The sequence below is a fragment of the Ovis canadensis genome, chromosome 20 (genome assembly GCF_042477335.2).
Source record: "Ovis canadensis isolate MfBH-ARS-UI-01 breed Bighorn chromosome 20, ARS-UI_OviCan_v2, whole genome shotgun sequence".
Classification (NCBI taxonomy): Eukaryota; Metazoa; Chordata; class Mammalia; order Artiodactyla; family Bovidae; genus Ovis; species Ovis canadensis.
In genome coordinates this window covers 28,602,727-28,629,782 of record NC_091264.1, presented here as the reverse complement: position 1 = coordinate 28,629,782, position 27,056 = coordinate 28,602,727, and the positions used below count along the sequence as shown (strand labels likewise).

Below are 27,056 nucleotides of genomic sequence, written 5' to 3'. Positions count from 1 at the left end.
AGATACGAAAGGTGTTGAGGGGACCAAGGTGGAAAGGGGGGGGGCAGTGGCTGGCCAGGCCTGAGTCCTGTGCCCTGACACTTGCTTATTCCTCATGAGCTTGAAGAACGGGATGGAGTGGGTGGGGGGTTATTACCAGAAGATGATGGACTACGGAAGCTTGCTGGGCAGAACCATTTAGCTCTCCAAGTCTACCACCTTCTCAAGTTTCCCTGAAGGCTAGGTCCCCATCTCTATATGCTTTTCTTCCTCCTTCCCCTTTGTAGCAAAGGGGACGCCCCATGACCAACACTTGATGTAAATTTTACAGGTTAGAGGTTCATTTGGCTCAACAGATGGGAAGATTATTTTTATTTATGGCAAAGCTGAGTCATGTTAATTGTGAACTGTTACTCTTTTGGGTTCAAATTCCTCTTCAAAAATTCAAGTTGCAGAATTACGCACTCAGAAATATTCTGAAAGTGAAAAACAATTGAGAGTCACTTACAGTATTCTCTATAAATACAATGGACTGCCCCAAATACTGCTTGAGGCTACTTCTGGGGGACTTTATTCTCAAAAAAGGGCTACAGTGGACAGAAATGAAACTGTTCTGAGAATGAAAAATAAATCAAAACTAGTGAATTTCAGCTACTTGGGTTCTTAGAATTGGGTGAAAGACAAGATGAGCTAATAGGGTTACCATGTATTTACAGTTTAGTTGCTTAGTTGTGTCCGACTCTTTGAGACCCCTGGACTGTAGCCTGCCAGGCTCCTCTGTCTATGGGATTTCCCAGGCAAGAATATGGGAGTAGGTTGCCATTTCCTCCTCCAGGGGAATCTTTCTGACCCAGGAACTGAACCTGGGTCCGCTGCATAGCAGGCAGATTCTTTACCGTCTGGGCCACCAAGGAAGTATTTACAGTAGAGGCTTTAATTTTGATAATTCTTGTTCAGAATTATCTTGACTAATAGTCTTAGTAGTCTAATGAAACATATAGTATAATTTCTATTTGCTTAAAAATTCTGCTCTTAGTACTAATTGGTTTATTTGTGTTTTCTGGTGAGCTGATTTGATTTGATCTGATGAAATTTTTAAAAATGATAAATATGTATTTTCCTGGCATTATTAATTTTTTCCCAGGCTAAACGGCATGAATCTTTTAAGGTACCCTCTTACTTGTCCCTCTCTGCTCAAAAATGAAGGCAACCCCACCCAGATATGAGTCTACCCTGCTCCTCAGTCAGACAGCTGTTGAAACACAGTTCAGATACCTATTTTTCAGAAATACCTTAGACAGGGTTCTTCTGTTGGACAAAAAGTAGTTAGAAAACCTCTAATGATGCCAGTCATGAAACCCATAATCTCACTGCTTTGTTGTTGCTTTCAACTCTGCTTATCTCTTCAGATTTAAGGGCTATAATATCGTTTGTTTGGTTCAGTGAACTAAATTAGCAGCACAGTAGCAATATGTTGATGGTTACTTTGATTTAGATGTTGTGTAAGGAGATGTTTAAAGCCTTCTCATCTAGTTAAACAAAAAGAAGTCTCACTTCAGATACATCTAGGCAGCTTTCTTCCACTTGGGGTTAAACAAATAAAGAGTAATAAAAGTGAAAAACGAAACCTAAAATGGTTTGTATTTTTTTCTAGGATGTAAATGTGACGTGTGTGGAATAACACCGCAGTTTATAATCTGCAAGAGGGGAGAAGCTTTATTTTTGTTTTATTCATGCAAATATTGAAAGATAAGAAATGAGAAAATAGCTTTGCAATTTAAATTTCTAGGGATAATGTGTTTTTCAAAAGGAGGGAGAGAATTTCTACAATGCAACTTTCATCTGATCATCAAACTTTGGTTTATAAGGCATTGATTTGCTTACATAAATCAGAAATGTCTCTAGCTAGGATAAATTAGGCAATAGCCTGCATTGTTTGTTTTAGGAAGTACAGAAATATTTCTTACCAAAAATGTATATCCCAACATTCATTGCTGAAATTCATCATTTCCTTTTCATTACTTTTATTAATTACTATTTTCTCTTCCTGTCTTTTAAATAATTACTACTGATGGGACTGTAAATTGTGCAGCCATTATGGAAAACAGTATGGAAGTTCCTTAAAAAACTAAAAATAGAGTTCCTATGTGATCCAGCAGTCTCACTCCTGGGCATATATCTGGAGAAAACTCTTAATTTGTAAAGATACGTGTGTTCCAGTGTTCTTTACAGCACTATTTAATAGCCAAGACACAGAAGCAAACAAATTTTTATCAAGAGATGAATGAATAAAGAAGATGGAATAAAGATTCCACATGTATACATTGGAATACTACTCAGCCATAAAAAACCTATGGATTATCCATCCTAAATGACATAAGTTAGACAGAGACAGACAAATCACATGATATCACTTGTATGCAGAATCTAAAAATATGACAAAAATGGACTTATTTACAAAATAGAAACAGATTCACAGACATAGAAAACAAATTTATGGTCATCAAGAGGAAAGAGAGGGAGGAGTAAATAAGGAGTTTGGGATTAGCAGATATAAACTACTACATGTAAAACAGATAAACAACAAGGTCCTACTGTATAGCAATGAGCTATATTCAGTATCTTGTAATAATCCATGTGTGAGCTCAGTCGCTTCAGGCGTGTCTGACTGTGGCCCCATGGACTGTAGTTACCAGGTTCCTCTGCCCATGGAATTTTCCCAGCAAGAACACTGAACTGAATTGCGCTTTCCTGCTCCAGGGGAATCTTCCCGATCCAGGGATCCAACCTGAGTCTCTTACATTCTGTTCAGTCTGTCAGTCCTCTCCAACTCATTGACCCCATGGACTGCAGCACAGCAGGCTTCCCTGTCCATCACCAACTCCCAGAGCTTGATGTCCATCAAGTCAGTGATGCTATCCAACCATCTCATCCTCTGTCATCCCCATCTCCTCCTGCCTCCAATCTTTCCCAGCATCAGGGTCTTTTCCAATGAGTCAGCTCTTTGCATCAGGTGGCCAAAGTATTGGGGTTTCAGCTTCAGCATCAGTCCTTCCAATGAATATTCAGGACGGATCTCCTTTAGGATGGACTGGTTTGAACTCCTTGCTGTCCAAGGGACTCTCAAAGTCTTCTCCAGCACAACAGTTCAAAAGCATCAATTCTTCAGTGCTCAGCTTTCATTATGGTCCAACTCTCACATCCATACATGACTATTGGAAGAACCATAACTTTGACTAGACAGACTATTGTCAGCAAAGTAATGTCTCTGCTCTTTAATATGTTATCTATGTTTGTCTTAGCTTTTCTTCCAAGGAACAAGCATCTTTTAATTACATGGCTGCTGTCACCATCCACAGAGATTTTGGAGCCCAAGAAAATAAAAGTGTATTACTGTTTCCATTGTATCCCCATCTATTTGCCATGAAGTGATAGGACCAGATGCCATGATCTTCGTTTTTTGAATGTTGAATTTTAAGCCAGCTTTTTCACTCTCCTTTTTCAGGAGAGTTCTTTAGTTCTCCGTAAGGGTGGTGTTATCTGCATATCTGAGCTTATTGGTATTTCTCCCAGCAATCTTGATTCCAGCTTGTGCTTCATCCAGTCTGGCATTTCACATGATGTACCCTGCATATAAGCTGAATAAGCAGGGTGACAATATACAGCCTTGACATACTCCTTTCCTAATTTAGAAGCAGATCATTCTTTCATGTCTGGTTCTAACTGTTGCTTCTTGACCTGCATACAATTTTCTCAGGAGGCAGGTAAGGTTGTCTGGTATTTTGATTTCTTTAAGAATTTTCTACAGTTTGTTGTGATCCACACAGTCAAAGGCTTTAGTGTGGTCAATGAAGCAGATGTTCTTCTGAAATTCTCTTGCCTTTTCTGTGATCCTTTCTTTTGTATTGAGGTATAGCCAGTTAACAACGTTGTGACAGTTCCAGGTGGACAGCAAAGGGATTCAGCCATACATATACATGTATCCTTTGTCCTCCAAACTCCATTCCATCCAGGCTACCACATGACATTGATCAGAGTTCCATGTGCTATGCAGTAAGACCTTGTTGGTTACCTATTTTAAATATAGCAATGTGTCTGAGTGAACTCCGGGAGTTGGTGATAGATAGGGAGGCCTGGTGTGCTGCGATTCATGGGGTCGCAAAGAGTTGGACACAACTGAGTGACTGAACTGAACTGAACTGAGCTGAATGGATGTTGGCAATTTGATCCTTGGTTCCTCTGCCTTTTCTAAATCCAGCTTGAACATCTGGAAGTTCTCAGTTCACATACTGTTGAAGTCTAGCTTGGAGAATTTTGACATTACTTTGCTAACATGTGAGATGAGTGCAATTGTGCAGTAGTTTGAACATTCTTTGGCATTGCCTTTCTTTAGGACTGGAATGAAAACTGACCTGTTCCAGTCCTGTGGCCACTGCTAAGTTTTCTAAATTTGCTGGTATATTGAGTACAGCACTTTCACAGCATTATCTTTTAGGATTTGAAATAGCTCAGCTGGAATTCCATCACCTATACTAGCTTTGTTCAAAGTGATGCTTCTTAAGGCCCACTTGACGTCACACTCCAGGATGTCTGGCTCTAGATGAGTGATCATACCGTCATGGTTACCTGGGTCATTAAGATCTCTTTTGTATAGTTCTTCTGTCTATTCTTGCCACCTCTTCTTAATATCTTCTGCTTCTGTTAGGCCCATACCATTTCTGTCCTTTATTGTGCCTATCTTTGATGAAATGCTCCCTTGGTAGCTCTAATTTTCTCGAAGCAATCCCTAGTCTTTCCCATTCTATTGTTTTCTTCTATTTCTTTGTGTTGATCACTGAGGAAGACTTTCTTTTTCCTTGCTAGTCTTTGGAACCCTGCATTCAGATGAATTTGGATATCCTTCCTTTTCTCCTTTGCCTTTCGTTTCTCCTCCTTTCTCAGCTACATGTAAGCCCTCCTCAGACAACCATTTTGCCTTTTTGCATTTCTTCTTGGGGATGGTTTTGATCACCACCCATTTTACAATGTTACGAACCTCCATCTATAGTTCTTCAGGCACTATCAGATCTAATACCTTGAATCTATTTGTCACTTCCACTGTATAATCATAGGGACTTGGATTTAGGTCATACCTGAATGGTCTAGTGTTTTTCCCTACTTTCTTCAATGTAAGTCTGAATTTTGCAATAGGGAGTTCATGATCTGAGCCACAGTCAGCTCCTGGTCTTGTTTTTGCTGACTGTGTAGAGCTTCTCCTTCTTTGGCTGCAAAGAATATAATCAGTCTGATTTCGGTATTGACTATCTGGTGATGTCCATGTGTCTCTTGCTTTAGCAGGCAGATTCTTTATCATTAGTGCCACCTGGGAAGCCCCCATTATAAGTTATAATGGATAAGAATAACTAAATTACTTTTTCTTTATACCTGAAACTAGCATGACATTGTAAATCAACTCTAGTTAAAAAAGAAGAGTAAGAGACACTAAAAAAGGAAGACAAAAAAAATCAATGTGCAAACAGAATTCTGTAGCTTCAAACCTCATTCTTCAAAAATGGAGAAATTAAGACCTTCCCAGATAAACATAAACTGAGAGAATTTGTCGCTAGTGAACTAGCCAGTGCTTTTAAATTTAAGCAAGAAAATGAATTAAGGATACCTAGATTGGACATGAAGAAGTAAAAGTATCTCTTTTTGCAGATGACACGATTATGTATTTAGATAGAAATCCACTATAAAATGATTATAAATAATAAGAGAATTAGCAAGTTTACAGGATGTAAGATGTATATATATAAATCACTTGTATTTCTGTGCAGTAGCAGGGACGGGGGAGCCTGGTGGGCTGCCGTCTATGGGGTCGCACAGAGTCGGACACGACTGAGGCGACTTAGCAGCAGCAGCAGCAGCAGCAGCAATGACCAATCTGAAAGCAAAATTAAAATGTAAATTTTAGGAGATGTTTGTTAACTTCTGCAAAGAAAGATGCCCAAACTAATCTTTTGCCATTTTGAATATGTCCTTCCATTGCCTCTGTCCTCCATTTGTTCCTGTTGAGAAAAATCCATTGTTAATCTTTTTGAGGATTCCTTGTAAGGTAATGTCACTTTTCTTTTTCTACTTTTAAAGTCTAGATTTGGATATCTTTGAGTTTTTTCTACTTTGAGCATCCTGAGATTCTTTGAAATATAGATTCATTCATGTTTTCCATCAAATTTGGGAAGTTTAGGGCCATTATTTCTTTTAATATTTGTCCCCTCCCCATCTGGGACTTCCATTATGTATATGTTGATGTCTTAGTTTTCTATTTATTTTTCTCCTTAATTTCTGTTACTCAGACTGGATAGTTTTAATTGACCTATCCTGAAGTTCACTGATTGTTTTTTCTATTGGAGTCAAATGTTCTGTTCTGGTGAATTAAAAAAAAAAAAAAAAAAAAGAGGTCATCTTAACTTTCAACTCCAGAATTTCTGCTTGTTCCTTTTTTGTTAATACTCTTTTTTATGTATGATATTCTCATACTTTCTCTAGTTCTCTAAACATGCTTTACTTTTGTTTTTTGAACATATGTGGAATAAGTAAATTATACATCTAGATAATGAGTCATTGTCTGGGCTTCCTCCAGGACTGTTTCTGTTAAACCTTTCATTTCTTGTGTATGGGAAATACTTTCCGGTTTCTTTGTGTATTTCAAATGTATTTATTTATTTTTGGCTATGCTGGCTCTTCATCGCTGTGCAGTCTTTGCTTCGGTTGTGGCGGCCGGGGGCCATTATCTAGTTGTGATGTGCAGGCTTCCCTTTGCAGCGGCTCCTCTCACTGCAGAGCACAGGCTCTAGGGCACACCGGTTTCAGTAGATGTGGCAGGCGAGCTCAGCAGTTGCAGCTCCTGGACTCGAGAGCACAGGCTCAATAGTTACGGTGCATGGGCTCAGTTGCTCTGTGGCATGTGAAGTCTTCCCAAATCAAGGAATGAACCTGTGTCTTCTGCATGGGCAGGTGGATTCTTCACCAGTGAGCCACCAGGGAAGCCCTCAAAATTTTAGGGGTTGAAAAACTGGATGTTATATGTAATGTAATATAACAGCTCTGAGAATCAGATTGCCACCCTCCCTAGAGTTTGTTATTGTTTTTGCTGCTGCTGGTTTGTTTAGTGAATTTTCTAGACTAACTCTGTAAAGTCTATATTCTTTGTTGCTTGCAGCCTCTGAAATCACTGCTCAGTTCCTTAATCATCAGTTAATAACTGGACAGAGCTGTCCTTAAATGCCTTAAACCAGTCCATCTCCAAACCTTTGATGAAGGAGTCTGTGTATGTGTTGGGACACCCTCTCAATGCTCCAGAAGTTTATAACTGCCTTGGCCTTTACTTCATGCTTGTGTGGAGCCTCACAGACAGCCAGAAGTGAAATATCACCTTCTTGGGTCTTTCCTGGGCACGCACATAGCCCGGCACAAGTATGCAGCCTTCTGGAGACTCAGGAATATATCATCACTTTTCAAAGCTCTCATAAACATACCATTCCACAGATTTTTATTGTAAGCCTTTTTCACCCTCTTGTTTGCCTCACTAACATTGCAACCTAGGGCAACTGTAATATTAAACACTTAACACTGATTTTTTTTTTTTCAATAAACACCATGGGGAGAGGGCTGTTTGCACTGAGTGAGCTCTGAGTCAGGTCAAACAATGACACATGCTGTGAGTGGGGCTTTTCTAGGACGTTTCCAGACAGGTCAGAGAAATGCAATTCTTTGGGCTTCAAGCCTGTACTGTCCCCCACTTGTTGCTAGTCTCCTCTTGCTAGTTTGCACCGTCACACTTGCTCTGGTTGCAAGGCTTTTGTCTTTTCAAGGCTACCATGGAACTGGGGAGAAGGGAGTGGCAATGGTTAGGTTAAAACACCATAAAGCTCACTGTTCTTACTGATATTCAGTCATTTTTCTTGAGTAAGCACTCCTTGGACTGTTGTGAACCTTTGGGTATCTTCTAGGGTTCTAAAAAAGTTGACTTTTACTATATCTGCCACTGTCCTTGTTGTTCTCGTGGAGACATAATTTTGAAAGGTCCTTACCGCACTATATTTATTTTGAATTAGTATTTTTCTCTTAGGCCAGATGAGATTAGAAACATATGAAACTTCCCAGTGCCCGATGAAGGGGGGGGGGGGGCAGATTGAGTTTGGATGAGAAGGCTCAACTGAAAGGAACTGGAGACAAAATTTGCCCATTTATATTTCTTTATTTAGCTTTTATTGTAGCAATGTAATATAGAAATAGCCATTGAGCGTATATAGGTGGCGCCTACATTTAAAACTTTTTATATAGCATTCTTTGAAGCTTTGCCATTTGGTTTTCTATTCTACTGCAGTTGCGGGGAAGGGGGAGTAAGCACATAGAAGATGGTGTAATACTAAGACAACTGATAGAAAGAGAATGTTTAAGCTTAAAAAAGTAGGCATAACAGTCATGAGGTGCCAGTATACACACTACCGTGCTCACTTTCCATAGGTTGTGAACAAGCTTTTCATCGCTAAATCAGAATGAAAACGCTAATTTATTCTCTGTGTCCATTACTTTTCAATATTAGAAACCTCTGATATTTTAGAAGGGTTTCTATCAAAAATCAATAAAATGTTTAATGTTTGATACTTAAAGTCATAGACTTCATTTACCTAGTGCATTTGTGGCCAAGAAATATATTTCCAAATGACATTGCTAATGGGATATTGCTATATAATTGGTGACAGATTCTGTTGAGTAGAAATATTCTGTAATAATTCAGCTCCAATGGCCCAAGGCCCTAGAATGGCCTTACCTCCAGGCTGGCTCCTGTGAACCCAGCCTCCAGACCAGCTCCTGTGAAACCAGGCTCCCAGTCCAACCTACTCTTGGCTAAACCCTAGGACCCAGATGCCAGACCCATTTCAGTGATTCCCAATGCCGGGTCAGCCCCTGTGGACCCAGCATTCAAGTTCACCCATGCAGGCATGACATCATCAAAGGAAATTAATAAAGCTCCAAAGACTAGCCCTAAAGAAATAGAGATCTGTGTGCTTTCTGACAAAGTATTTATAATAATCCTCTTAAATTTAGGTAACCACAAGAAAACAAATGTAGACAACTAAATGAAATTAGGAAAACAATACATAAGCAAAATGAAAAATTCAACAAAGAAATAGAAGCCATTAAGAAACAAGCAAACTAAAGCCCTAGGGTCAAGGAATACAATAACTTAATTGAAGATTCATTGGAAAGCTTCATAGCTGACTCCTCCAGGCAGAAGCAAAAAGAAAAGAGAATGAAAAAGAGTGAAGAAAACCTACATGAAGCGTGAGATACCGTAAAAGAAACAAGCTACTCATTGTTAAAGTCTCAGAAGAGAGGGATAAAGGGACTGAAAGCTTATTTAAAGAAATAATGAGTAAGAATTGTCACATCTGGGGAGAAACTTGGATTTCCCTGTTCATGAAACTAATATGTCACCCTAAAATTTCAGACCAAGACATATAAGAATAAAACTGTCTAAAATCAAAAACCAAGAGAAAATTTTAAAAGCACCAAAACAACAACAACAACAAAATCCTGCTCACAATAAGGGAAACCCCATATGGCTATCAGCAGATTTCTTAGCATAAACTTTTCAGCCCAAGAGAGTGGGATGACATATAAAAGTGTGTGTGGGGGGGAGGGGGGGGAAACAACTGCCAACCAAGAATACTTTACTGGCAAAGTTGTCTTTCAGAAATGAGGGAGAAATAAAAGTTGATGGAATTCATCACTAGACTTGCCTTACAAGAAATGCCGAAAGGGGCTCTTCAAGCTGAATTGAAAAGACACTAAAATTAGAATGGCATTGAAACATGTATACCATCATGTAAGAAATGAAGTGCCAGTCTATGTTCGATACAGGATACAGGATGCTTGGGGCTGGTGCATGGGGATGATCCAGAGAGATGATATGGGGTGGGAGGTGGGAGGGGGATTCAGGATTGGGAGCTCGTATACACCCGTGGTGGATTCATGTCAATGTATGGCAAAACCAGTACAGTACTGTAAAGTACAATAAAGTAAAAATAAAATTAAAAAAATAATAATAAATAAAATTAGTAACATGAAAACATATGAAAATATAAACATAATGGTAAAGGTAAGTATATAGTCAAATTCAGAACACTTTAATACTGTAATACGGTGATGTGTTAACAGGCTTTCTTGGTAGCTCAAGTGGTAAAGAATCTGCCTATCAATGCAGGAGATGCAAGTTTGATCCCTGGGTCAGGAAGATCCCCTGGAGAAGGAATTGGCAACTCACTCCAGTATTCTTGCCTAGGAAATTCCATGGACAGAGGAGCCTGGTGGGCTATAGTCCATGGGGTCACAAAAGAGTCAGACATGACTTAGCAATTAAACAACAATGACATGGTGATGTGCTAATTGCTTAACTCTAGTATAGAGTTGAAAGGACAAAAGTATTAAAAACTAACTATAGCTACAATATTTTGTTAAATATACAATATAAAAAGAGGCAAACTGTGATATCAAAAACATAAAATATGGGACAAGGAGTAAAATGGGTAGAATTTTTATACGTGATCAAAGTTAAGTTATCAGCTTAAAATAATCTGTTATATTGTTAAGATATTTTATGTAAGTCTCATCATAACCACAAAGCAGAAACCTGCAGGAGATACTCAAAAGATAAAGAGGAAAGAATCAAAGCATCAATTCCCAAGGAAAGATAGGAGAAGAGAAAGAAAGGGACAAAGGAACTACCAAATAGCCAGAAAGCAAGTATTTTTTTTTCCTTAAACTAAATTGACAAACTTTTAGCTAGCCACCTAAGAGTAATGATAGAATTCCCTAATAAATCAGAGATGAAAATGGGAACCTAAGAGCTAACACCAAAGAAATGCAAAAGATCATGAGACTACTATGGGCATTTATATCCCAGCAAGCTGGATAACCTCAAAAAAGTTTTTAGAAATATACAATGAAGTGAGACTGAGTCATGGAGAAATGGAAACTTCTAACAGATCAATAACAATAAGGAAATTGAATTAGTAATCAAAAATCTTTCAACAAAGAAAATCCTGAGTCCAGATTGTTTCACTAGTGAATTCTACCAAATACTTAAAAATTAATGCCAATCCTTCTCAAACTCTTCTAAAAATATTGGAGAGGAAGGAACATTTCTACATTCAGCATTACATTGATACCAAAGCCAGATTAAGGACACCACGAGGAAACTATAGACTAATATCCCTGATGAATATAGATGCAAAAAATCTCAACAACAAACTGGCAAACTGGATTTAACAGCACATTAAAAGGATCACATACCATGTTCAAGTAGGATTATCCCTGGAATGCAACGATGATTTAACATGTGCAAATCAATAAATGTGATACACCACATTCACCGAAGATAAAAATCATATGATCATCCCAATAGGTGCAGGAAAAGCATTTGACAAAATTCAGCATTCTTTAATGATAAAGCACTCAACCAAATTGAGTATAAAAAGAATGTACCTCAACATAACAAATGCCATATATAACAAAATCATGGCTAACATCATGCTCAATGGTGACAGCTTTAAATCTTTCTCACTAAAATCAGGAATATGACAGAGGTACCCACTTTTACCACTTCCATTCAACATAATAACTGGAAGTCCTCTTCAGAGCAATTAGGCAAGGAAAAGAAATAAAAGGCATCCAAATTTGAGAGAAAGAAGTAAAAATTCCTGTTTGTAGATGATATGATCTTACATAGAGAAAAATCCTAAAGAGTCCACCAAAAAACTGTTGGAACTAAGCAACAAATTCACTAAAGTTGCAGGATACAAAATCACTATACAGGTATCAGTTGTGTCTCTATACACCAACAACAAAATATCTGAAAAAAACGTAAAAGAGGCAATTTCATTTACAGTAGTATCAAAACCAATAAAATACTTAGGAATAAATTTAACCAAGAAAGTGAAAGATCTGTACACTGAAAATTATAAGACATCAAAGAGAAAATTAAACAAGATACAAATAAATGGGAAAATATACCATGTTCATGGATCAGAAGAATTAATACTATTAAAATGAACAAGCTGCCTACAGCCATCTATAGATCCAATGCAATCCTTATTAAAATTCCAATGGCACTTTTCACAAAAGCAGGTAAAAACACCAAAAATTTTTAAGGACTACAGAAGAATTTGAATAGCCAAGGCAGTCCTGAGAAAGAAGAACAAAGCTGGAGGGGTACTTCCTGATTTCAAGAGAAGAGAAGGGGACTTTTATACACTGTCAGTGAAATGTAAGTTGTTTTGCAGCCACCATTAAAAACAGTATGGAGTTTCCTTAAAGAATTAAAGATGAAACTACCAAATGATTCTGCAGTCCCACTTCTGGGTACACAGACATCTGTCAGTATACAGATTTGTACACGGACATCTGTCTGTCAGGATACGTCTGTCAGTGTGTCTGTGGAGTATTAACGCAGGACCCCTTGCATTTACCAAAATCCATGAATGCTCAAGTCCCATATTTGATTCTCTGTATCCATGGGTTTCGAATCTGTGGATTCAACGAACCTTGGGTGGAAACTCGAGTCTACAGTTGGTTGAATCTGCAGGTGCAAAACCCACAAATGCAGAAGGCTTTTTGTATTTACTGAAAAAGTCCATGTCAAAGTTCTAACCCAAGTTGTTCAAAGGTCAGCGATATATCCAAAGTAAATGAAATCACTGTCTCAAAGAGATATCTACACTCCCAAGGCAATTGGCAAGGCATGGGAAAACTTGTGTCCATCTATAGATGAATAGATAAAGATGAGGTATATATTCGCAATGGAATATTATTCAGTTATAAAAAAGAAGAAAATTCTTTTTGTGACAACATAGATAGACCTTGAGAGCATTGTGGTAAGTGAAATAAGTTAGAGACAAATACTGTATGTGCTCATTTATATGTGGAATCGATAAAAACAAACTCAGAAATAAAGAGTAGAATGGTGGTTACCTGGGGCTGTGGAGTAGAGAAAATGGGGAGATGTTGGCCAAAGGATAGAAGCTTCTAAATATAGGATGAGTAAGTTCTGGGCATCTAATATACAGCACAGTGACAATAATTAGCAATACTGTATTATATATTTATAAGTTGTGAAGAGAGCAGATCTTAAATGTTATCACCACAAAAAAGATAATTATTTGAGGTGATGAATATGTTGACGGATTTATTAAGTTAACTTATTGTGGTAATTATTTCACAATATATATTGTATCGATTCATCACATTGTACACCTTAATTTTACATATGTTATTGCTGAATTTATCTCAGTGAAGCCGGGGCAAAAGAGAAATTATGTTAAAAACTGAGGAGATTTGTGTAGAGTTTGTAATAATATATTTCAGTATTGATTGATTAATTGTGGCAAATGTGCAGTATTAGTCTAAGATCTGAGTAACAGAGGAAACCAGGTGTGGGGTATGTGTGAACTCCGTATACTGTCTTTGCAACTTTTCTGTAAATATAAAAGGGTCAACTACATCTGGCCCTTGAAAAATGAGGGGTTTGGGGCACCAACCCTCCCCGCAGTTGAAAATCCAAGGATAGCTTTACAGTTAGCCCCCTGTATTCCTGGTTTTGCATCGGTGGATTCAACCAACTGAGGATCATGTAGTATTGTCGTATGTATTTAGTGAAAAAAATCTGATTATATGTGGACCCGCATAGTTCAAACTCTTGTTATCCAAGGGTCAATTATATTCTAAAATAAAAACTTTATTCAAGCAACAGAAGAAAATATTTAAGATGACTGGATCCCATTTGAGTTACTAGTTCTTTCTTAGAGAAAAGGATTGATGTGCTAAGACCCCCTAAATAAAAAATAATTCCTAGCTAGCTAGTCACATCCATAAATATTTCTATAGATATTTCTATCGATGTCTTTTCAGTAGTGTTGAATCAAATTGCTATTAAAATAGCCGTATAATACAAATGATCCTGGAGGATGGCATGGCAACCCACTCCAGTATTCCTGCCTGGAGAATCCCATGGAGAGGGGAGCCTGGGAGGCTACAGTCCACAGTGTCACGGAGTCAGACACAATGAAGCGACTTAGCATGCATGCGTGTAGGCATAATACAAACACAACTAGCCGTTTTGATATTAAAAGTGTGTCATTTCTTTACGCAGCGTCCTGGCAGGTTACAATGGTACCATCTTTGCATATGGACAAACAGGCAGCGGTAAGACGTTCACCATTACGGGTGGGGCGGAGCGCTACAGCGACAGAGGCATCATCCCAAGGACACTGTCATACATTTTTGAGCAATTACAAAAGGTATGAAGCTTTCAGTTCCTTTTATGCTTGATACATTCCACAGAAATTTACTGTGGGTGGAAAATTTATTGTGACCTTTTATTGTATTGTATATAAATGAGGAAATATTGTGGAGTAACTCTGGCCGTAATTTACATTTAAAGAAAGTTTGGGGTTTTGCTGAAAAGGTAGAAATCCAGAAGGTGCCTCATTTTAAGTGATTCTGCTTCAGCAAAGACTCGAAGGGAGTTCCTTCTGATACACCCATGGAGGTTAAAAGAACTGACAACATATTTTTCCAACTAATATCTTCTATTTCTCATTAAGAAATTGACAAATATCTCTTATTTTAGCTACTAAAGCAGTGAATAGGATAGTGCGGCTTTACCTCCTTCACACTTTTATTGGCAGCCCAGAGGAATTTACCACAGTAAACATCCTATTGCAATTAATATTGTTATGAAGAGGAGTTTCCTTTCTATAGTATATGCATCATTTATTGTATAGTTGCAAATGCCTGTTTCTTTTTTCTTTTTTCTTTTTTTGAAGTAGCAAAGGGTAGCTTTATTACTTTTGCTAGGCAAAGGGGGACACAGCTGGTTGCTGCCTCAAAAAAACTATGTTCCCCAAATATCTGTTTCTTTATCAAGATTTAACACAACTGACAGTGTAGATATCTCTATCCCCATTTTAAAACTAAGAAAACTGACCATGAGGCTGGCTTTATTTTGCTGGTTGTTTTTAAACAAATCCTACACAGTGAGTCCCTTAAATTCTCTGGGTTTCAGTTCTCCTCTGAAAATAGGGACTACATTGTACTAGGCAAGCTCTGGCATCTCTGCTAGTTCCAGCCCTTCTTTGGTTGTATCAGTTCTGTGTAACAAATGGCCTAACTGGGTCAGTGTAACAGTGTTTCCAAAATTTCTCTACTATATACAGCTTGCATTTGGAGTTGCAAAGATGAGAATTGCTGAGATATGCAGAATTCTAATTTCCACCCATAAAGTAGCAATTACCCATTAGTTCAGCTCATCTCTCCCTAGCGCAAACGTGCCAGCTCTGCATGCCGGAAAATTTGGGAAGGAAAGGATTGAGTATAATATATATGTTGAATCCAAATTCTTCCTTTTCATTTACTCATTTATTTCTGACATTAGCTGTTTTGTTTGGTTTCCAGATCTCACAAACTGGCAATATCATTTCTAGTAGCTTTTGTCGCTTAATGTAGCAGTGTGCTGTCTTGGGGAACTCACTGAAGGTGGTGTAGGCCCGCCTGGTTCTAAGTGCACCGCTTAACGGGGTGTGGACTTGGGCAGTTGCTCCATGTCTCAGGCTTGTGGAGTAGCTTTCAGAGTTGAATATGCTGTATTTAAAGACACTGTCCAATTCCTGGCACATGGGCAATGCTCAAAACATGATAGCTGTTACTACAGCCATGAATATCTTCTGGCCAATTGACTTCTGACCAATTTCAAAGAACCCTTTGAAACTTAGAACGAACAGAGCTAATCCCCTAATTAAGTTAAACAAAATAAATTCTTTCCTAATAGAAAATGTATTTGTCTTTAAATTTCATCTGTGGTTACCAAAATACAGTTTTTAAAGTCTCAATATCTCCCCAGTACCTACCGTTTATTGGGTTCATTGTTTTTATGTCTGTTTGTCATTGATGTTGCTCTAAACCTCATTTCATTCTGAATGATTCTAAATAACCTCCTGGACTTGGAGGGATCCCCATCCAGGACAACTCCTTGTAAATGAACAGATTAACAGGATGGGGCACAACGCATTTGTTATAAACCGACTGAACTGTGGCAGAACGAGCCAGAGGCAACTTTGAAATTCTTCGTAAAGTTTGTCCTCACTTCTTAGCTGAAAAATGCTGACAGGTACTCAGCTGCCCCCAGTTGATTGCTTTAGAAGTCACATGGTGCTCTCCAGACTCCTTAAAGGAAACATTTGACTTATGCAAAGTATTTATCTCAAGATAAACTAAGAACTAGTGCATACCAGGTGCTAAAATGCCTGTGAGTGGGTGATAGGAGCACATTTTGCAAAGATTTTCAAAGATGAAAATTGATTCCATTTATTTTAGAAATCACCGCTCATTATTTTTGAGTATTGTGAGGCTCATACTTGTTTTGGGGCAGGAGAAAAGGCTGTCTGCAGGGAACATGTGTGTTACATTACAGTCTGGCAGTCCTAAACAGTAAAAAAAGGAGTAATAAGGAAAGGTAGCTGCCACATAGCTCAGTGAATTTTAAGTGTGTATTCCAAGAAAAGCCCAGAAAACCCAGAAGCTGGAGGAGCCAAAGGAATTATCCCTATCATCTTAGGGCAATGGACTTGCCATTTTCCTGGCTTTTTTATGATTTCTTCTAGTTTCTGAAAGAAGAGAGTTTCTCCCCTGCCGATGAACATACAGTTTGTTCTTTTTGCCTGTCTTTTCCTTTCCTTCTGTATTCACATACTGAGTTCTCTGTTTGGTGGCTTTCAGAAATAAAAATAATAACAGAAATAATAATAATAGCAGTAGCAGTAATGATTTATTGGTGCTATTAACATTTATTGGTGCCTAGCATTATTGTTAGGATTTAAAATACAGAAACTTACTTCTCCATTACAATAGTTCTGCAGTTAAAGGTTATTATCCCCGATTTCGTGATTAACCAACTGAGGCTAAGTGCACAGGATCACTCAGTTATAAAGGCGGAGCCACTGCTCTAACCCAGCTTTGTCTGATGCTGAGATGAATTCATATTTGTATGCTAAAATCTCAAACCATAATCGATGGGACATGTCAGATATGTTCAGATAAATTTTAGAAATGTGTTGCTTCAGACAGGATCTCAGGATGTTGCTGAGTGATTCCCCTTGGATTTTAACGTGCTCTTCCACAGTGGCACCCCACTCCAGTCCTCTTGCCTGGAAAATCCCAGGGACGGAGGAGCCTGGTAGGCTGCAGTCCATGGGGTCACTAGGAGTTGGACACAACTGAGCGACTTCACTTTCACTTTTCACTTTTGTGCATTGGAGAAGGAAATGGCAACCCACTCCAGTGTTCTTGCTGGGAGAATCCCAGGGACGGGGGAGCCTGGTGGGCTTCTGTCTATAGGGTCGCACAGAGTCGGACACGACTGAAGCGACTTAGCAGTAGCAGTAGCAAGAATCTTTCAGGGATGGACAGCATGTGTGTTGATCATGGAACACTTTTTTCCACAAGTATTTTAAGTGGTATTTTAGGAAACAGTGGATTAGACTAAAGGCTACTCAGACTGTCTAGCGTTGCAGTGTGTATTTGTAGTCTCTTATTTCCTGCACAAATGTAAGCTATAGCCCCCTAAATTATGTTGATATGATGCTTTTACTAAACGAGGACACTGACATAATAGATAGATCATTTGTCAGTGTTAGCAGCCAGCGTCACCTGCATCAGGATTTCCAGCATTTGGTTGGGAGAAGTTGTTTAGCAGAGATTCAGTCCATGCTGTCACTTTTGCAGAACACCAGACATGGAATTTCAGCTTTAGTTTGAGTATCTCACTACAGTCATATGCTAGCTGAGAATTGCCTTAAATTTTCATGTATTATTTCATTTTTATGAAGTGGTAGTATCTTTAAGTGGATAGTTTGGGCCGCTTTAGGGCCAGAGAATCATATTAATTTTAACCTGAAGAACACAGAGTCGTTATCCAACTTCCTCACGTAAGCGGGTGTGGAACAGAGGCCTGACCTGGTAGCAGCTCAGAGTTGCCAGGACCAGGATTCCAGATTTGGATTTGCAGGCCACGATTCTTTTCCCGTCTTCTCTTTCTTTGAATAACACCTGTCAAATGGGTTTTCTTGCATATAGAAGAGAATCCTATCTATGAATATCCACTCTGACAATCTGCCGACCTTCTTGCCAGAAGACGCAAATATATTCTCCGCTTATGAGTAGCAGGACTCTTAATATTTGCAGAAATGGAAGCATTTCTGTCTTGGGGGAAACAAGAAGAGGTGCTCTTATTGATACTTTGTATTGAAAAACAGAGCTTGGATTTTTCTTGAGACCTGAAAAAAAAAATCCTCTGTTTTATTCCATCTCAGAGGGAGTGAGTTCTTTCTGTCTGTTGACAGAACTGAGACGAGGACCAGTCACCTTGACTTTTATCTTAATTATATTGATGCCTGTATTATTGCATCTCAGCAATGACGCACAGAAAAGCCCTTTCTCTAATCAATAGCTGGATATCTCTAATTTGCCACTTGGGCAAGGAAAATTAACCCAACAGGTAGGGTATAAGTGGAGTAGAAAACGGCAACCCACTCCAGTATTCTTGCCTGGAACATCCCGTGAACAGAGAAGCCTGATGGGCTACAGTCCATGGGGCCGCAAAGAGTCAGACACGACTGAGCAATTGAGCATACAAGGTGTAAGTAATGAACTGTTAATGTCCATCTTACTGTTATCCCCTGGAATTCACTTTCCACATCTATTTACTGTCTGTTATCTGTCATTGGAAATTTGAATATTAGAAAAGTTAAAAAGGAATTATGATTGAAGATGGAAATTCTTTGGCTACTGAAGTTTTTAAACTGAAATAACAATTCTGTGTTCTGGGTTTTGTTTTTTTTTTTCCTGTCTGAAAGTAAAAAATAGTGTTTTATACAGTTCTGCAGCCAAGTTGGCCCATTTCAAGTGTATATTGACTTTTTACATATAACGTGGAAACAATAAAAAATAACAGACTGAAGTTGCTTGTAATCATGGATGTTGGCCATCTTAAAAAAAAAAGCTTCATGCATATGGTAACTGGCAACTTGAAAGTGTCACGAACTGAAAATGAAAACCATGCCAAGTGAGAGAGTGAAGGAGAGAAACTGTAAGGAAACTAAAGATAAATGTGTTCATCTCTCTCTAAGCTGAATCATGATTTATAGCCATTTAATAACATCTTTCTCTTTCCCAATCAGGACAGCAGCAAAATGTATACAACGCACATTTCCTATTTGGAAATCTACAATGAATGTGGTTATGATCTATTGGATCCAAGACATGAAGCCTCCAGTTTGGAAGATTTGCCGTGAGTAGCAGAACAACAAAGAGTAGGGGAAAATGACTTTCAGATGTTCCCTTCAATTGTTTTCTTTGAAACTTTGTATGTTTCTGGTCTCAATCATAATTAACAAATACTGGATAACAGAATCTTTTTGTAGTGTAGTGGATATTTTTTCCAGTTATGACAAATAGACAGTAGTGATGGGACCTAAAATTGCTTGAAACTCCATTCTTGAAACAGTCTCTCTTGGAGCTGGTACAAGCAGACGCAGCGAGTGTTCTCAGAGAGTGGGTGCCGAGAGGACTGATGGGCTGTGACAACACCGCTTTACTCCTGCCGCGTGAAGTGAGACCATTTTATTCCTCCAGTTGTGGCCTTTCTCTGAGGAAGGTATTCAAATTAGCAATAAAAGAATTTGAAAGAGAGAAAGTAAAACTTTAGTTAGCATTAGTCACTCAGTCATGTCTGACTCTTGGCGACCCCGTGGACTGTAGTCTACCAGGCTCCTCTGTCCAGGGAATTCTCCAGGCAAGAATACTGGAGTGGGTTGCCAGTTCCCTTCTCCAGAGGATCTTCCCATCTTAGGGATCAAACGCCAGTCTCCTGCACTGCAGGCAGAGTCTTTACCATCGGAATCACCAGAGAAGAGAGAAAATAAAACTTTGTTTTCCCCAAATGCTTCTCGACAGTTGTTGACTAACATTGGCATGCTTTTGGTCAGATTGGCATTGATTGTTTCATAACTGAAATAGAAATAGAGTCTTCAGAGCTTATCTCATAATGGAATAAGTTACTCCACAAGTGTATATGTAATATTCCTCACTGTTTGCTTGAATATTTGCCTACGTTATACATATATTTAGTAATATTCGTATACTTTTGTCCAGACATCTTTAGAATCTTGGTAGAGCCAAGAAAATGTATTGTGATATTTTTCTTATTAACTACTCTAAGATAGTTTAAACTATATGTTAATCCTCTACCAAAAAGGTCAACAGTCATTTGCTTATTTTAATTTGCAAAGGAAACAAGAAGAGATAATAAAATATGTATATATAAAGAATATATGTAAAACATATATGTTCTTCTGTAAACGTTGATTAGTAGTTTTTACATCTCATCTTTTTCATGCTAACAGTATTTACTAGAGGGAATTAGGAAAGGGGATTACTGTTGGTACTCTTAATATTTGTATAAAAATTAAGAGAAAGGAAAGACTACTGACTCCATGGAAGAAATTGCTCTGAAAGAAATCATTGGAATTAAGTTTACAAAAAGGAAACACTTTCCTCACAGAAAGGATAGAAACAATAGGGTTTAAGACAGAAAGGCTATGTGTTGAAGTCATGTGAAGTGAAGGAAGGCCAACTGAAGCCAGCCTTTGGGGGACTTAAATGACAGGCTTTTGGTATGAGATTAATCTTTATTCTAATAGGCTTCTTAATTAGTTTGCTAGCCTCCTGCTGCTGCTGCTGCTAAGTCGCTTCAGTCGTGTCCGACTCTGTGAGACCCCATAGACGGCAGCCCACCAGTCTTCGCCGTCCCTGGGATTCTCCGGCCAAGAACACTAGAGTGGGTTGCCATTTCCTTCTCCAATGCATGAAAGTGAAAAGTGAAAGTGAAGTCACTCGGTCGTGTCTGACTCTAGCGACCTCATGGACTGCAGCCCACCAGGCTCCTCCATCCATGGGATTTTCCAGGCAAAAGTAATGGAGTGGGGTGCCATTGCCTTCTCCGCCTCCAGTCTAATCTATATTCCTCTAGGATAACTCTTGCATTCCAGGTGATGCTAGTGGTAAAGAAGCCGCCTGCCAATACAGGAGATGTGGGTTCAGTCCCCGGGTGGGGAAGATCCCCTGGAAGAGGGCATGGCAACCCACTCCAGTATTCTTGCCTGGAGAATCCCATGGACGGAGGAGCCTGGCGGACTACAGTCCATGGGGTCGCAAAGAGTTGGACACGACTGAAGTGACTGGGCAAGCATGCAAAATTGCTTTTAACAAGCCATATCTACACTGAAGAGCTTGAAGCATGTTTAGTAATAAATCCAGAAATGAAGGGCTTGACTGTGATGAACATGGAGGAGAGAGAAATCTGAGAGATATGCAATAAATAAATAGGAGGAAAGAAGGAAAGGAAGGAAGAAAGGGAGAGAGAGAGAGGAAGAGAGAAGACAGGCAGATTCTGTCTCCTACCTTGGGTTTGACTGGTTCTGCAGAGAAGGTGAATCCCAGAAGTTACGGCTCTATTCGTTTTGCTAGTTGAAGAGAGGAAGCTCAGGAAGCTAGGACTTTCCCAGGGTTTCAGAACTACTCAGTTAGTGGTAGAATAAGGATTAAAAACCAGGTACTCTCACTCTCATGCCAGAATAGCAAAAATAGCTTCAAGGTTTTACCGCAGGACCTAGAGAATTAAGGCGTCATTGACCTAAAAGGGAGATTTCCATTAGAAAGCTTGCACGGGTGGCTGTGATACGTTTCACAGGTATAACTTGGTGTCTGAGAACGCCGTACCAGATATGCATGTTTACAGTACATTCCACAGAGGTAGGGAGGGTGCCTTCCTTGTGCTGGTAGTCTCCTTCCCACCTAGGCTGAACTCCTTAAAAGTTTTAACAATTGTCTGTTAAGTTGAAACAATGAAGGAGACTCTTGGAAGATGAGAATGTGTAGGGAAAACAGCATGAGGTCTCTGAGTCTGGGTCTAACTGAGTAATTAGGTGCCGTCTAACTATGGAAGACCAAGGAGTGAGAAAAGCCCTTTGAGCTCTAAGAGAGGCGATGTGATCTAGAGGGAAGAGCACTTGATTAGAAGGCAGGAAATTTGGGTTCTAGTCCCACACCTTGCAATCTTAAACCTTTTTTTTTCTTTTTTTCACTTTCCTGGATTTCTCTTTGTCTGTAAAATGTGGGCATTGAATTCTAAAATATTTAGCAACCATCCAACCTCCGGTGTCTAAAGTTCACAGATTAGTGATCTCATACGATAGAATTTATTTGGTGGTTCTTCTCCCCATCACAGAAGAATAAGAAGTGCTCTAGGTATTTTCTGTTGTCCTGCTAGAGAATACCCTCAGGCCTCTTGAGAGCAAGGGGAAGGCTTAACTCCCCTGTGACTGCTTTTCCCAGCATGCCTGGCACCTAGCCCTGGTTCTCAGTGTTGGTGGGGTTGTCTCTATAGCTGGTGCCAGCTTCCTGTCTGAAACTGCAGTTCCTTTAGTAGCTTTGTCTTCTTGCTGGAGAAGGAGTTCACTGACTCATGTCAGAAATGCCCTCAGTTACAAAACAGATGTTTTTAATGAACTCCCCCACACCCCACCCTACCTCCCTACCCCCGCCCCCCCCACACAAAAGTGGTCTGAAAGTTTCTTATGTTTCAGACTATAATTACATGACAACAAATCTCATTAAAATAAAAATGAGAAGATTCTGTTTAAGAAAGGAGATTCCCATATCCCAAGACTGTATCCTGTGTACTTCAGATGTATTCAATAGTATAAAATCCCAGAACAGCTCAGAGCTGTGTAGTCTTTTGGTGTGGGGATAATGGGATTTGACTGGTATTGAGTCTGCTAGTTTTCTGGGGATTTTCAAGGTTTTACCTTTTACTAAGATGATAAAGCAGTTCTTTATAATGGGATGTGACTTTTGTTGTACCTGGATTGGATTAAGAGGGTGGATGCACTGTTAATCTGGTTTCACACTCTTGAACCAGAACAGGCTTTAACTCTGAAACCCTGTCTGTCTGGTTGACTGGCTGTATTTGTTGTGAGCAGGAATGTTCCAAACACTCTGAATATCATTCAGAAATACTAGGGAAGATGTCTGTTGACCTTGGTTCTCTCCTGAAGTCATCCGTTTGAGGGACAATGACAATACACACTTTTGATCCCTTCCATATTCTTATACTTGGGTTAACCATGTGACACAGAGTTCAAGGTGATTTTGATATGGCACAATAATAGCATCAGTAATGGATTCCTTACCACTGAGCAGCCCAGCTTCCTCCCAGTTCACCTGATGGACACCCGCCCTAGCTCTTCTCACATGTCCTTTGCCTTTTCTGTTTCTTTTCCATCTTATATTCTAATGGGTTCCGCCTCTCTGCTCTTGCAGAAGCATTTACAAGCCTGTTGACTTCCTGTGGACTTTGTATATATACTGTCAGGGCACCAGGCTAAAGTCAATCACTTTTTGCAATTATTGCTCTAGTCATTTGGCAATGAGTTTTTAGATAGAAGACTAAAGGTATGACCTGTGAAAGAATAAAACAGGTAAATTGAATTCATTAAAATTAAAAACATCGGCCGTCTGAAAGGCACTGTCAGTAGTTTAAAAAGACAAACCAGAGACTCAGAGAAGTTATTTACCAAACATATATCTGATAAAGGACTTGTATTCAAAGCATTCGAAGAACTCTGAAAATGAAACAGTAAGAAAACAATTCAGTTAAGAAGTGAGGAAGAAATCTGAAGGGACATCACACCAAAGAAGATATATAGATGGTAAGTAAGTATATGAAAAGATGGTGAACATTATCTGTCATTGAAGAGTTGTTAGTTAAAACACAAGCTACCACTACACACCTTTTAAAACTGTTAAACTAGCAATATCAAGTGCTGACAAGAACGTAATGCAGCTGGAACTCTCATTCATTGCTGGTGGGAAAGCAAAGTAGTATGGCCACTCTGGAAGACAGTTTCTAATTTCTTACAGAATTAAGCACAAGTCTTACCATATGATCCAGCAATCACACGCCTAGGTATTTAACTAAATGAGATGACATTTTATGACAGCATGAAAACCTACCCACATATGGAAATAGCAGCCTCATTCATAATTACTAAAAACCAAAAGTAACCAAGATATTTCTCAATAGGCAAATAGAAAAACAGTGGTACATCCATGTAGTGGAATGTCATTTGGCAATAAAAATAAGTGAGCTATTAAACCATGGAACGACATGGAGGAACATTAAATGTATAGTGCTAAGTGCAAAAGCCAGCATAAACAGTCTACACACCCGATGATTCCAACTGTATGACATTCTGGAAAAGGCAGAACTATCGATACAGTAGAAATATCAGTGTTTCCGAGAGGCTGAGCAGGGCTGCCAAGGGTAGAAGGATGAGTAAGTGAAGCACAGATGATTTGGGGGACCGTGAAACTATCAGATTGGATACTGTAACGGTAGGTACATAGCTTCACGCATTTGTCCAAACTCACAGAAGTTGCAACACAGAGAGCAAGCCCTGATGTAAACTATGGATCTTCAGTTTAATAAAATGACAATAACAGACAAGAATGAGCTGTTGATACACTTAACAAGTTGGATGAATCTCCAGGGAATTGTGCTGAGTGAAAAAGAGCCAATCCCAAAAGATAATATGCTTTGCGATTTCCTTTATGTAATGTTCATTAATTGGCAGAGTTGTAGAAGTAAGTAACAGATCAGTGGCTGACAGGAGTTCGGGTGGGAAGGGGGAACGGTTATATGCGTCCAGTGATGCGTCCTTGTGGTGATGGACCCTCCTGTGTCTTGACTGTGGTGGTGGATATACACACTATCAAAATGGGTGGAACTAAAGCACATATGCATAGGTGAGCAAAAGCAAAACTGGAACATCTGAATTAAATCAGTGGATTGTATCCATTTCAAGGTCCTGGTTGTGATACTTTAATATCATTTTATAAGATGTTACCGTTGCAAAAAACTGGGTAATGGGTACATGGGACCTCTCTGCATTATTTCTTACAGCTGCTTGTAAATCCACAATTATCACAGAATGTAATTTTAATTTAAAACAGCAAGTGGCTATATTTTTACTTATAGACATATATATGCTTATTCACAGATGTGTAGTAGAGCTATTCTGCATTTAGTAATTTAAATGAAAATAGAACTTCTTCTTTTGAGAGCTCCTTATGTCATATGCTATAAAGGGAATATAGTTAGAGTCTAAGTATGTCTCATGAAGTAAAACAGTATAACTGCTGGTCTTAACCATAGGGAAAATAGTCACCTTACTTTAGTGTAATTTTAGTACTCCTAAATACGGATGCGTATTCCATTTAAGGTTCCAAAGACAGTCATGGTTATTACTGTTTAAAAAAAAAAAAAGTAAATTCTGTCATTCAGTATTGAAGTCTTGGCTATATTGTGTTTTTTAAATAATTTGTCATCAAAGGAAAAAAAAACCCTGACAGATGTTAAATTTAAATTCACAACATTTCTAATACCTACTGGATATAAAACTCTGCTAAGTGCCACAGAAGTTACAAAAAGTGTCTGCCTTCCTGGCTTACCGCCTAGTCATGTGGAATCACTCATGGATTTAGCAAACAGTTATTGAGATCCAACTTGGTTCCACACACTCTGCTAGGCACTGAATTTACCAACATAGGCTTTGCCTTCCTGGAACTCATAGCACAGCGGATAAAAATAGTACAAAATAGCATCAGGTGGAATATGAAAATCCTAAGAGAGGCACCAAGAATGGCAAAGGCTTAGAGGAGGAAGAAATCACACCAGGTCAAGCAATCAGAGAAAGACTCGAGGAGAAGATGGTACATGAAATAGAGCTTGAGGGAGAGGCTAGGACTTTGGGCCATGGAGTGTGGCATCCACATGGAAACAGAGGCGGGGAATTTGCAAAGCAGAGATCTTGTCCTGGAACCGTTAATAGACCTGTTCAGCAGGAACCCAGTGAAGGAACAGGTGAGCACTTTAAGACTGTTGCTGCTGCTGCTGCTGCTAAGTCACTTCAGTCGTGTCTGACTCTGTGCGACCCCGTAGACGGCAGCGCACCAGGCTCCCCCGTCCCTGGGATTCTCCAGGCAAGAACACTGGAGTGGGTTGCCATTTCCTGATTCGGCAGACAAGGTGCAGCCCTTGAAGATTTTTAATCCAGGGCATAGCATGACTGGAACTACCTTTCAGGAAGAAATATCACTCAGTAGTGTACAGGACAGGAATGAGATGGATGGAGGTCAGAGAGAGTCTGGAGCATTGTGGGAAGTTATTAGGACCATTCACATGGCAATAGGAGTCAAGAGGGGCAAAACCGGAAAAGTGTCATAATCCTGTGGCTTGGAATTTAACTGTGTGAAAGGATCACGTGCAATGACTGGTAAAGATGCAGATTCCTGGCCTTTACCTCCAGAAGGTTCAATTATGTTTGAACCAGCATCCCAGATGCTTCTAATGCAGGCCGTCACCTTAACCTCTTCACTCATCCACATAGGGAAAGTTTCTCTTTGAGATACCAGGAAAACCTCTCATTAAAGGAAGTATCACTGTTTACAGGGTCTAAGCTTGTGCTGTTCACCAATAATCGAGAGACTAGTTGTGGGGGCAGGGAATAACGATGCTATTTGGAAAGCCAGCAAACCAAGAAGATGGCAGGCTCCTCCCCCCTCCAAAGAACCATCCTGCCTGAGTTTGAATTCAGGCTCCTTTTATTCTAAAAGGGGAGAGAGTAAAGTCAAACACTTCCTGGTTCCCATCCGCCTCCAGAGGGAATGTGTTAATTTCTTCCTCCCTGCAGTCTTTCACAGACAGGCCTGGTCAGGATGTTTCCTGTGAGCTAAACAAAGGTATTGTAGCTTAATGTTTATCACCTGGGAAGCAGTGTTCCCAGAGATGGACGATTACCGTCTAAGCTTAGAGGCAGCATCCCTTTAGTGATTAATTTGTAACAGAATACAAAATGTGC

The 27,056-nt window shown here is 39.3% G+C and overlaps 1 protein-coding gene across 3 annotated transcripts in view; it reads left to right on the top strand.

Annotated features, from left to right (window-relative positions):
* Positions 1–27,056, top strand: part of KIF6 (kinesin family member 6) — a 428,493-nt gene that overhangs the window by 88,758 nt on the left and 312,679 nt on the right. For all 3 annotated transcript variants that reach the window (XM_069562627.1, XM_069562629.1, XM_069562628.1), the window contains exons 4-5: positions 14,174–14,321; positions 19,257–19,366. In XM_069562627.1, coding sequence (XP_069418728.1) covers positions 14,174–14,321; positions 19,257–19,366 — 258 coding nt within the window. The remainder of the gene's footprint in view (positions 1–14,173; positions 14,322–19,256; positions 19,367–27,056) is intronic.